Source organism: Balaenoptera physalus, assembly GCF_965194825.1.
Source record: "Balaenoptera physalus genome assembly, chromosome: 19".
Taxonomy (NCBI): domain Eukaryota; kingdom Metazoa; phylum Chordata; class Mammalia; order Artiodactyla; family Balaenopteridae; genus Balaenoptera; species Balaenoptera physalus.
Window position 1 is genome coordinate 32,718,732 of NC_138900.1, and position 12,127 is coordinate 32,730,858.

A 12,127-nucleotide genomic window follows, 5' to 3' on the forward strand; every position below is an offset into this window, starting at 1 on the left:
AGATGTTATTAAGATTTAAGAATGCAATAGCCAGTCACTATGCTGTATACCTAAAACTAATACAACATTGTAAATCAACTATACTCCAATAAAATGAAAAAAAAAAATGCAGTAGCCAAATTCAACTTAATTCAGCAGACCATAATTCAATACCTGTATTGTATAAGGCACTGGGATGAATTGGTATGGTAAGATTAGAGTTCATCTAGTCTGACATTTTACAAATAGGGAATCTAGGGTGCAGTTTCTTACCCAAGATTTTGCTCCATAAATGTTAGTCGAGTCCTGGGTGGTGGTTACTCCTTCAGTTTAAAAGCGATTCCAGTGGGAACTATGATTAGAAAGGTAATTTGACACTATATGGTGGTAGATCTTGGATGCACCTCTTAGAAGTTAAGAATTTGCTTAATTTGTAATGAGAAACTAGTAAAGATTTTAAGTCTGGAAATGATGTAATTAGAGTAGTGATTAAGAAAGATTCATTTACAAGTAGTGAATAAAAGGGATAGTAGGAAACTAGGTAGAGAAACCAAATTAGAAGGCTACGTGATAATCCAGGCAGGAAGGCTAATTGTCATTTATAAAATTCCTACTATTTGCTAGACTCTGTCCTAAGCATTTTACATGTATTTATGCATTTAATCCTTTAATGACCCTGTAAGTTTTGTGTTTAGGCCCATTTTACAGATGAGAAAACTAAGGCACAGAAGATTCAGTAACTTCCCCAAGGTTCACAGCTTGTAAATGTCAGTCAAGGTTTTAATCTAGGCCAAACAGCTCCAAGTCTAACCTCAGTAGCTATACTATGCTTTCATTATTCCTATATATCCTATATCCATTATCCCTATAACAACTATTTGAAGTGTAGGTACCATTTCTCTCTTTTCAGATGAGGAAATGGAGCTTAAAGAGATTAGGGAAATGAACAGTCTGAAAATGAAATTAAGAAGGCAGTTCCATTTACAATGAACATCTAAAAGACTGAAATACTTAAGAATAAATCTCACCAAGGAGGTGAAAGACTTGTGTGCTGAAAAATACAAAACACTTGTGGAAAAAAATTTTTTAAAGATCTAAGTAAATGGAAGGATATCCTGTGTTCATGGATAGGAAGACTTAACATTGTTAAGATCTACAGATTCAATGCAGTCTCTTCCAAAACTTCAATATCCTTTTTCAGGGAAATGGAAAAGCGGATCCTCAAATTCATGTGGAATTGCAGTGGGCTCCAAATAGCCAAAACAATCTTAAAAAAGAAGAACAAAATGGAGGACTCACATGTCCCGAGTTTGAACTTTCTACAAAGCTACAGTAATTAGCTGGTATGATACTGGCATGAGGACAGACATATAGACCAATGGGATAGAATAGAGGGCACAGAAATAAAGGGTCACATATATGGTCAGTTGATTTTTAATAAGGATGCCTAGACCAGTGGGGAAAGGAAAGTCTTTTCAACAAATGATTGCTGGGAAAACTGGATATTCACATGCAAAAGGATGAATTTGGACCTTTACCTTATTATATATACCAAAGTTAACTAAAAATTGATCAATGACCTAAACGTAAGAGCTAAAATTATAAAACTCCTGGCATAAAAGATTTGGGGAAAATCTTCATGACATTAGATTTGGCAATGGCTTCATGAATATGACACCAAAAGCACAGGTAACAAAAGAAAAAATAGATAAATTGGACTTCATCAAAATTAAAAACTTTAGTGCATCAAAAGACACAGTCAAGAAAGTAAGAAAAAACAACCTATAGAATAGGAGGAGATACTTGCAAATCAAATGTCTGATAAGAGGTTGATATCCAGAATGTATAAAGAACTCCTATAACTCAACCAACAAAAAACAACCCAGTTCAAAACTAAAGGACTTGAATGGACACTTGTTCCAAAGAAGATGGACAAATGGCCCATAAGCACATGGAAGGATGTTTACCATTGTTAGTCATTAGATAAATGCAAATGAAAACTGCAATGAGATATTACTTCACACCTAGTATGATGGCTGTAATAAAATAAAGTGGAAAATAAAAAGCCTCGCATTGGTGAAGATGTGGAGAAATTGAAACCCTCGTGCATTGCTGGTGGGTGTGTAAAATGGTGCAGCTGCTGTGGAAAATAGTCCATCAGTTCTTCAAAAACTTAAATGTAGAACTACCATGTAACCAAGCAATTCTACTTCTAGGTATGTATCCAAAAGAGTTCAAAGCAGGACCTCAAACAATAGCAGTGTTCATGGCAGCATTATTCACAGTAGCCAAAAGATGGAAACAACCAAAGTGTCCATCAAAAGATGAATGGATAAACAAACTGTGGTGTCTGCATACAGTGGAATATTATTCAGCCATAAAAAGGAATAAAATTTTGATATATATATCACAACATGGCTGGACTTAGAAAACATTATGCTTAAGTGAAATAAGCCAGACACTGAAGGACAAATATTATATAATTCCACTTAATGTGAGGTAGCTAGAATAGGCAAATTCATTGAGACATAAAAGTAAAATAGAGGTCATCAGGGGCTGTGGGGGTGAGAGAATGGGAAGTTATTATTTAATGGGTTCAGAGTTTATACTGAGATGATTAAAAAAAGTTTCAGGTATAGATAGCGGTGAAGGTTACAACAACATTGTGAATGTATTTAATGCCACCGAATTGTTCAATCCAAATGGCTAAAATGATCAATATTATATCTATTTTACCATAATAAAAAGTTACCAAAAAAAAAAAAAAAAGAGGTTAAGGAAATTTCCCCAAATCATACAAGCTTGTAAGAAATGGACCACAAACCCAGGCTATCTGACTCCAAGGCCTCTTGGAAATAAGGAGCATCAGTTGTACCTCACCTGCATATTTCTGAGGATTTACCCAAAATCAGGAATACTGAAAACGAGAAGTTTCATGCTTTTGTATCTAAAGCAATTTGGTATATCTGTCTGAGGCCCTAAAGCTTTTTAATCGAAACATTTCAGCTACTCTTAGTGGTTAAGAGTTGGCTACTGGGAGAATTTGTCACTTTTTAGAAACAGTTGTTTTTGTTCAGTATTAAAGGATAATAATTTTTAATGGCAAAATCATCACTACTATACAGGTATAAAATGAACATGTGTTAAAGATTTTAATGAACTCATTAATTAATTAGAGAACCAGTAAGATCTGGTTCCATGGAGAATTCAGAAAGCAGACATCTGTATAGGCAATCAGGAATGCTGAAATTAATTTGCAAAACCAGCTTCTTGGGAAAGGGAGAGGACAAAATTCATTTTCATTTCTATGGACAAGAATCACTCGTATTACTATTAGTTTCCTACAACTTACAGGAAAATAGCTGAAAGGCACTGAGACACAGACAGCCTGGGAGGGCACACTGGACAGCATACCCAGTAATCTGTGTTTTGCTCACTTCCAAGTCTTTCACAGTTTTTTCTGACAACAGTCATAGAAGGGAATCCTTGTATATAATGCCAGATGTGTTGATTATTTTCAGTCAGGAAAAAAATAATCTAATCTCTAAATTTACCACCCAGCTGCCTTGTCAAGGAACTCCTGAGCTACAGGCAGCTTTTCTAGACTGGACTTCAGGTGGGACAAAACGTTCCCTTAGCTGGGTGTCCAGAACCCTGAGACTGTCTGTGATTTGCTGTGGACGTCAGGCGATTTGCTTCACCTTCCTGGGTCTCAAGTTTCCTTGAGTATAAAATGAAAGATTGGACCAGATTTCTTACTTTCTGACTAGCTCTTATATTTTTATGTATCATGGTTCCATCCTATTCTTGAATTTCTGATGCTTCCTGAATTCTGCTAAGCCTCAGAATGAGATCTGAGATGTTCTCAGGGACATTGTATTAGTATGACAGGAACAGGTAGTATTGATATTTGTTCCTTTGGAAAATTAACCCCCTGTTTCTGGGCCCTGTTATTCGATTGCTGGCTGCAGTTAACAGTATTGTACACCCTATCTTCTCCTCCAAACCTACCCCGAAGGAGTTAAAAAAGAAACTGTTATTCGGGAAGATGCACACGTCTTTAATAATCTAGAAGAAGGCGTTCCTTTTATGGCGGTACCACAAAATGTAGCTTTTGAACTCATGAGAGTGGTCTAGAGAGTGTAGCATATGCTTCAAGTTAAGCAGAATATAGAGAATAGTAAGTGATACCTAAAAAAGTTCTGTCCTGAGTAAAGATGATTATAGATAACCTGGGGCTGTTTGTGGTTGGGGAGATTTTTATTTCTGCCACATTCTGCGGAATAGTTGTTTGGTGTCAGTACCCTGTTCCTGGCCTCTGCTACTTTCCCTTGGTTGGATCACCTGCCCAAAGACACCATTTGCTGCAGGATTTGTTCAAAAGGTAAGAAACTTTTTTTTAAACAAGAAAGCTACTGGAGTTTCCTGAGGTATTACACCCCTCTGTCCTTCCTCCTGTCCTCCCTTCTTAGGATCTATCTTTCTCCCCGCTTCCCACAGTGATTCTTTGGCTCTTGGGCCTGCTTTCATGTAAATCATGTTCCTCTGACAGAGGAAAAGTGGCTGGAAAAGATCACGTGATCATGTCCTCATGACAGCTGCTTTGGGAAAGCCAGACCCTTCCCCTGAGGAGTTTGTAGCTATAGAATATCCTTTTGTCATAGCTGTGGCGACATCAGTTGTGGAGCCTGGTTTGGCCCTTGGGGAGTACCCCTGAGTTTCACCCCTGCTTTGCCAAGGTCCACATTTGTCCTGCTGGCAGAGCGAGTGCCTTGCAGGTTCTGCCTCTGGTGCTGTTTGCTTATCTGCTACCTTCATGCCGTGAAGCTCCTTGGCTATGCCCTGACCACCCTGGCTGTGTCCTGAATTAGACTCAGAACAGGCTGATAATACCGTTGAGAAACATGGGGCAGAGTCTTGATCCTTGGTATCTTTTTCTTTTTCTTAAATGTATTTAATTTATGTGATTCCCAGCAGTCATGTGTTTGTAGTCAAAGCCCTGTCTATGGAGCCCTGGGTGGGATTGGGCTGCAGAGAGCATTTTGTTTTCTTCTAGTGAAAGGGGCTATGGAGTAAGACATGTGAGTCTTAGAAGTCTGTATTAAATACTGCTCTAACTATATAATTCATTTCCTCATTTATGCATAGTAAGGCTTTCAGCATTATCAAATTCTCCCAGCAACTCTGAGGGTTACTATAATTATTATGATTTTACGGATTGGAAAACCAGATACAAAGAGGTAAAGTAACTTTTGTCAAGGCCAGTCAGGAAGCCAGAGCCAGGATTGGAGACTATTATTTATTGACTATCTCATCATGTAATCTTAACCTCATAACTTAGGGAATAGCTTATGTTAAAATTTTGGACTATATCATTTCATTCATTGTCATATACATTTATATCATGTTATATTAGTAAAAATCATGGCACATGAAATTTTATACTCCCCCCCTTTCCTCCGTTTGATGTTGTTTCAAAAGGATTTTCTCGCATCACTTGAAAAACACTTAGGAAACAGTTTTAGTGACTGTATAGTATTTTATTAGATGTGTGGCTATGCCACAGTTTACATAACCATGTTCCTAATGTTGCGTATTTATAATGGATCTAATTTTTGCTGTTACAGATAGTGCTGCAGTGAGTATATTTGTGGTCTAAACATTTGTCTAAACTTTTGGTTATGCCCTTAAGGATAGGTTCCTTCAAAATACTGGATTGGCCAAAAAGTTCATTTGGTGTTTTCTGTAAGATGCTTTTAGTAGCGCTGAGTTGTCTTTAACTTCATTCAAAACAATTTTGTTAGATTGTATTGTGACAGCTGTCATATCAGTGTGTATTTTTAAAAAAAGCTTATCAAAACTGGTGAATTTTTGTGTAGCCATTTTTTTTTTAATTTTTATTTATTTATTTATGCCTGTGTTGGGTCTTCGTTTCTGTGCGAGGGCTTTCTCTAGTTGCGGCAAGCGGGGGCCACTCTTCATCACGGTGTGCAGGCCTCTCACTATCGCGGCCTCTCTTGTTGCGGAGCACAGGCTCCAGACGCACAGGCTCAGTAGTTGTGGCTCACAGGCCTAGTCGCTCCGTGGCATGTGGGATCTTCCCAGACCAGGGCTCGAACCCGTGTCCCCTGTATTGGCAGGCAGATTCTCAACCACTGCGCCACCAGGGAAGCCCCTTGTGTAGCCATTTTAATATTGAAAATGGAAGCAGAAAAGCAACATTTTTGGCACATTATGCTTTATAATTTCAAGAAAGGTAAAAACGCAACTGAAATGCAAAAAAAAGATTTGTGCAGTGTATGGAGAAGGTGCTGTGACTGATCAAACTTGTCAGAAGTGGTTTGTGAAGTTTCGTGCTGGAGATTTCTCGCTGGACGATGCTCCACGGTCAGGTAGACCAGCTGAAGTTGATAGCGATCAAATCGAGACATTAATAGAGAACAATCAACGTTATACCATGTGGGAGATAGCCAACATAATCAAAATATCCAAATCAAGCGTTGAAAATCATTTGCACCAGCCTGGTTATGTTAATTGCTTTGATGTTTGGGTTCCACATAAGTTAAGTGAAAAAAACCTTCTCGACCGTATTTCCTCATGCGATTCTCTACTTAAACGTAATGAAAAGTTCCATTTTTAAAACAAATTGTGATGGGTAATGAAAAGTGGATACTGTACAATAATGTGGAATGGAAGAGACCGTGAGGCAAGTGAAATGAGCCACCATCAACCACACCAAGACCGGTCTTCAAAGAAGGTGATGCTGTGTATATGGTGGGATTGGAAGGGAGTCCTCTATTATGAGCTCCTTCCAGAAAACCAAAAGATTAATTCCAACAAGTACTGCTCCCAGTTAGACCAACTGAAAGCAGCACTTGAAGAAAAGTGTTCGGAATTAGTCAACAGAAAATGCATAATCTTCCATCAGGATAACACAAGACCGCATGTTTCTTTCACGACCAGGCAAAAACTGTTACAGCTTGGCTGGGAAGTTCTGATTCATCGGCCATATTCACCAGACATTGACCTTCGGATTTCCATTTATTTCAGTCTTTACAAAATCCTCTTAATGGAAAAAACTTCAATTCCCTGGAAGACTGTAAAAGGCACCTGGAACAGTTCTTTGCTCAAAGAGATAAAATGTTTTGGGAAGGTGGAATTATGATGTTGCCTGAAAAATGGCGGAAGGTAGTGGAACAAAACGGTGAATACGTCGTTTAATAAAGTTCTTGGTGAAAACGAAAAATGTGTCTTTTATTTTTACTTAAAAGCCGAAGGAACTTTTTGGCCAACCCAATAGAATCACTGGGTGTGAGATAGTGAATATTTAGGAGACTTTCAATATATTGACAAATGGCTTTCCAGAAAGATTGAATCCATTTATATTTTCATAAGCAATAGTATTTGAGAAGATCTCTCCACTCTCTTTTCCATTGATCTTTGTCATTTCTTAAACTTCTTTACTGGTTACTTTAATTTTGTAACCAGAAAATGTATCTTGTTTTTATAATTTAAACTTCTTTGCTTCTTGGTGAAATAATCATTTTTTCATGTGACTATTCCCCATTTGTTAAGAACCACTGTTTTAGCCCAAGATAAGGGCATAGAAGAAGAAAGTTAACTGTGCAGTTCCAACAGGAAGGATTTGTGGGACAGGGTCCATGTCCTATAGGGAGGTTGAACTTTGTTTTATTGTTGTTGTTTGCCTTGCCTTAAAAAGTCCACCTGGCGTGAATGTTATGATCTGGGGCAAGGCCCGTAATGAGGCCCAGGGACTCTGCCACTATCTCCTCTTGGTGCCGATCCCTTCTGACCAGGGAGACCGTGGCACTAGAGCTGAGTACTTAAAGCTTGTGCGAGGACTCAGGGTTCAGCTCTAACCTGGGCCTCATTCCTTGAATGGCATGTTGGCGAGATGATGTTTAATGAGGAATCAGAGCGTGTATTCTCTGAAAACCCAGCATTCTCTTACTCGCACTTTGCGTTACCCAAGGTGCAGTGGATGGTTCTTAAAATCCAGTGCCAGCCCGTCTTTCCTGATTAGCTGGCACCATTTTCTTGACATGAGCTTTAGTTCTCTAGGCTTGTGCTCCATGATGGAACATTTTGAAGCACAGGTTAGTTCTAAGTTTATTGCATTTTTCATCACCCAGCTGCTGTGCCTAGAGCCTGGAGTAAATGGCCATCTTTTGCATTGTAAGGTCTAGATGCATTAGAAGTAGCTCTCCACACCCCCAGCCCCCTCAGTACTCAAAGCACTGAATTCACTCCTCCACTTGGAAAGGGATGGGATATCCCAAAGCAGTGGTTACATATGTGGGTTGGCTTTCACCCATCCAGCTTTACTTCCTCCTGTGATAGTGAATTCCAGGCTGGCAACAGTAATTAGATCTCAGAAAAGCCCGTCACAAAACACAACAGGCTAAAGAAAGTCACAGCCTCTTCTATGCATCGGCTAGAGTTTCAGAGCCCTTCATTTTTAGTGTACGGTAACCTTAGACAGTAGTGCTTTTTTTTTCTGTGCATTAACTTTAATTAAGCAATGACACCTACTTTCTGTTCCGCTCTGAGATCTACATGTAGCTAAACTGATGGTTTAAGTGCCTCCCCACCCTTGGTCACTGACGTTGCTGCAAACAGAGCAGCAGACAGAAGATCTCCTACACGCTGCTGAGTAACCCAGGAATTGCTCAATTTAGTGAAACAGATAAGTAAGTGCTGTAAGAAGTTGGAAAGATCAGGGAAGACTTCCTAGAATCTGGTTGAGCCAAACTTTGAAAGATCAAGTGACATTACAGAGGTATGACTATGAGATTATGTATAACTCAAGACCCACACTTAGGATACAGTGTGTGTATTACACTTTGCAGTCTACAAAGGGTTTTCCCTTTAATTGTCACAAGAGTCCTGCAGAGATAGGTAGTGAGAGGTTTCATGTTTTGCATAAAGTCAAATAGCCAGCAAGTGGCAAAAAGTCTGAACTGTTGTCTGTTTTCACTTGTAATTCAGTCTTGAAGAGGAGCCCCTAAGGCCAGCAAGAGAGTAGACCAAGAGCCCTTCCCTGAGGGCCACCGCAAGGCCGTGAGGCACGGGGGTCATTTGGGGACACCCCAGGATGTGTCCAGTTATCATTGGAATCTAAAATTAAGGTCTAATATGATTAAACGTCTTCAGTAATCACTTTGGAAAAGAAAGGAGTTAGTGAAAAGCAATTCCTCTGACTTCATGGTATCAGAATAGAAGAATCATAGCAAAGCTAGAATAAATATATATGGATATACAATGTTGAGGTGACTTTATAATTATTACGTGTCGTATATTAATATATACAGTAATCATTTCCAGAAGGAAGGGTATATGTAAAGAAAGTAATAAAAGAAAAATATTTTAAAGCACTTTGTGAGGTAGTACAAGAACTAGAAGAATTATGGTAAAACAAAAAGAAAAGAAAAGCAGGGAATGAAAATGAACAGAGCCAGATATTTCCTACATTTTTAAACCTCTACTCATTTTAGGTTTCTGGCTACAGACTTAAGTAACAGTTTTCTTTATTCAGGTTGGAATTACAAACACCAGTAGAAAAGGTGGTCATAGGGCAATTGGCTCCTGTTCCCTGGTTGTCTAATCTCAACCAGAATGAGTCAGTCCTTCGACAGGATGTCAGCAACCAGGGCTCTTAGGCAGGTAAAGGAAATAGTCCATTATTATAGGGATTTCAAGCCAGGCTTCATATTATCTTACCCTGGCGATGACAATTATATTCGTTTTTATTGGAAAATAATAACCTTGGAGTTGAGCTATATGTTTACACAAGAGGCATTGCTTCTAGGGGTTCTGTCATTTCCAAGTTCACGTTGCCTGTCAGGAAATGGGACACCTGATGCAACTCCTCTGAGGAGGGAATTGAACAGTTTGAGTTGTGTTGATTTCACAGAGAATTGTACAAGGTAATCTATTGCATCTGACACTTGAGTATCTGGCCTCTAAAGGCCATCAGTTGAACAGTGCCAGGCATTGCTCTTGGCTTAATATAATGGTTGAAAAGACGACAGGCAAGGTTGCTGCCCTCCTGGGGCTTACACTTTAATGGGGGAAGATGGAGGACAAACAAGTGAAAGTAAATGAACAGGGCAATGCATTGTGTCACCCCCGGGGGCTCTTGAAAGACTGATTCTTCTGTTGCGTACCACAGGTACACAAGGTGAATTTTTGTGCCTTAATAAATGTATAAAGGTGACTGAACGGTTGGAAGTCCACTGAGCTTCTGTTTGATATTTACTGCTAATGAATTTTCATACCTGCAAATCTCTGAGAATTCTTAAATAAAATTTTCTCTTAGGTTACAGAGAACACATCTTAGAAGATACAAAACCGGAATCTACCAGTGACACTACCGACTTGGCCCTACCACCTGAAATGCCAATTTTGATCGACTTCCATGCTCTGAAAGACATCCTCGGGCCCCCGATGTATGAAATGGAGGTGATCATTCTCGTTCCTTTGTTGATACCCACCAGTTTACTCTGCTGGTTGCCTAATAGATTGGGGGAGAAGTAGATTTGGGTATCTGGGGAGGCTGAATTTTGTCTTAAGATTGGAAACTTGTGTTCTCTATGGTATTAAATTTTGGTGCTTAATGTGATAATACGGCTTTTGCAGAGCGCCAGAGACCCTGGCCACATCCTCTTTTGGAAACCCAGTCTGATCTTATTCTTTGCATCCAGTTCTATTTTAAGAACAGTGTCTCTGACTTTCTCTGACTTTCCTCCTTAGAAATTCTATATTCCTGTTGTGTGTGCTTTAGTTAAGTACTCCTTTGTGCTATCAAAGACTTGGAGGGAGGATGGAGGGAAACAACCGAGTACAGAATGCCTGAGGACATGAGCCTGGCTTTAGCTTCAGGCTGCTCTAGTGCAGACCAGATGGCATCTTTCAGGATCTGTTCTTTCATTGTTATCACTAGTTCCTTTCGGGTTAAACCGACATGCAAGTCCTTCCCTATTTCCATCTGTCTCCCCTAACTATCCCTCATAGCGGAACGCGGAGCCATAAGGGCCTTGGGAGCAGGACTGAGTCGAGGGAGCGGGATAGAAATAGGTGTTGGAAGCTGTGACTGCTGAGGTATTGTGATATACTTTATAGGATGCTTATATGAGCTTTCCTGGGGCATTTACTAGAAAGAGTATGTATTTTACTACTGAACTTATTAGCATCTTTCTTCAGAAGCTTTACCATCACCTTGTCTGTGTAAAGGAAAAAAGGTTTGCAGAAGATATATCTGGTGAATTATGCAGAAGATAATCTCTCCATCCAGCATTTGAAATCACTACCAGTAAACATGATTTTCCTCAAGTCTTAAAACGGAGAAGAGGAGAAGTAGCCCCCAAACCCATCTTGTTTATTTACTTAAACTCTGAGCTAGTCATTTAGTTCTGCAAAGCTCTCAGCTACAAGAATAGCACGCGTTTACTGTTGGCAGTAAACCTGGTCCTGAACGATAGAATCAGAAACATTATTTTGGTTATTTGAATTCTTAAGATACTGTGGATGGATTTAAATTTTGAAGTGTTGAAAGAAGTGGAGCAAAACTTGTTTTGGTTGAGAACGTGGGCCAAAGCTGCTTTCCTGCTCCGAGTGAACCCAGTGATTGTGTGAGTGACAGTGGAAACAGGTTCTGCTCCTGCATGTCCGGCGGGCTTTTTTCTCTTGGCTTTCCAGAACAGTACATGCCAGCCATTCTTTGGGAATTTACACCAGAGCAGTTGATAAAAACAAAAGATGGATGCGTGTTTCTGTTGCATAGACCCTTCTCTCCCAGCCATGACTGCTCCTGTTAGGTTTGGAAGCATTGCTGACATTCTTGGAGCTTTGGCAGAGAAGGAACCAAAGGACAGAAAAGAGAAATTTTATAAACACTGCTTAATAGCTCTGTTTGATATCACTGCAAAAACTATTTTATTTTCCTTGTAGCATCTGAGCTATTACGTATGAACACTTTCACCAGCATGAATCCAGTAGCCATTTTCCCTTCTATAAATAGCATCTTAGAATAGAAGGTCTGGTATCTGGGAGTTTGGAACATTTTGTTCATATTTTCCACAGTTGAGAGAATTTACCCTGGCGCCAGGGGTTTCTTTGTCTACCTTTA

General features: G+C 39.4%; 1 protein-coding gene across 3 annotated transcripts in view; it reads left to right on the top strand.

The window, feature by feature from the left end:
* The window catches only part of LONP2 (lon peptidase 2, peroxisomal), a 95,684-nt gene that overhangs the window by 72,305 nt on the left and 11,252 nt on the right, over positions 1-12,127 (top strand). For all 3 annotated transcript variants that reach the window (XM_082437698.1, XM_082437697.1, XM_082437699.1), the window contains one exon: positions 10,319-10,461. In XM_082437698.1, the coding sequence (XP_082293824.1) occupies positions 10,319-10,461 (143 nt within the window). The remainder of the gene's footprint in view (positions 1-10,318; positions 10,462-12,127) is intronic.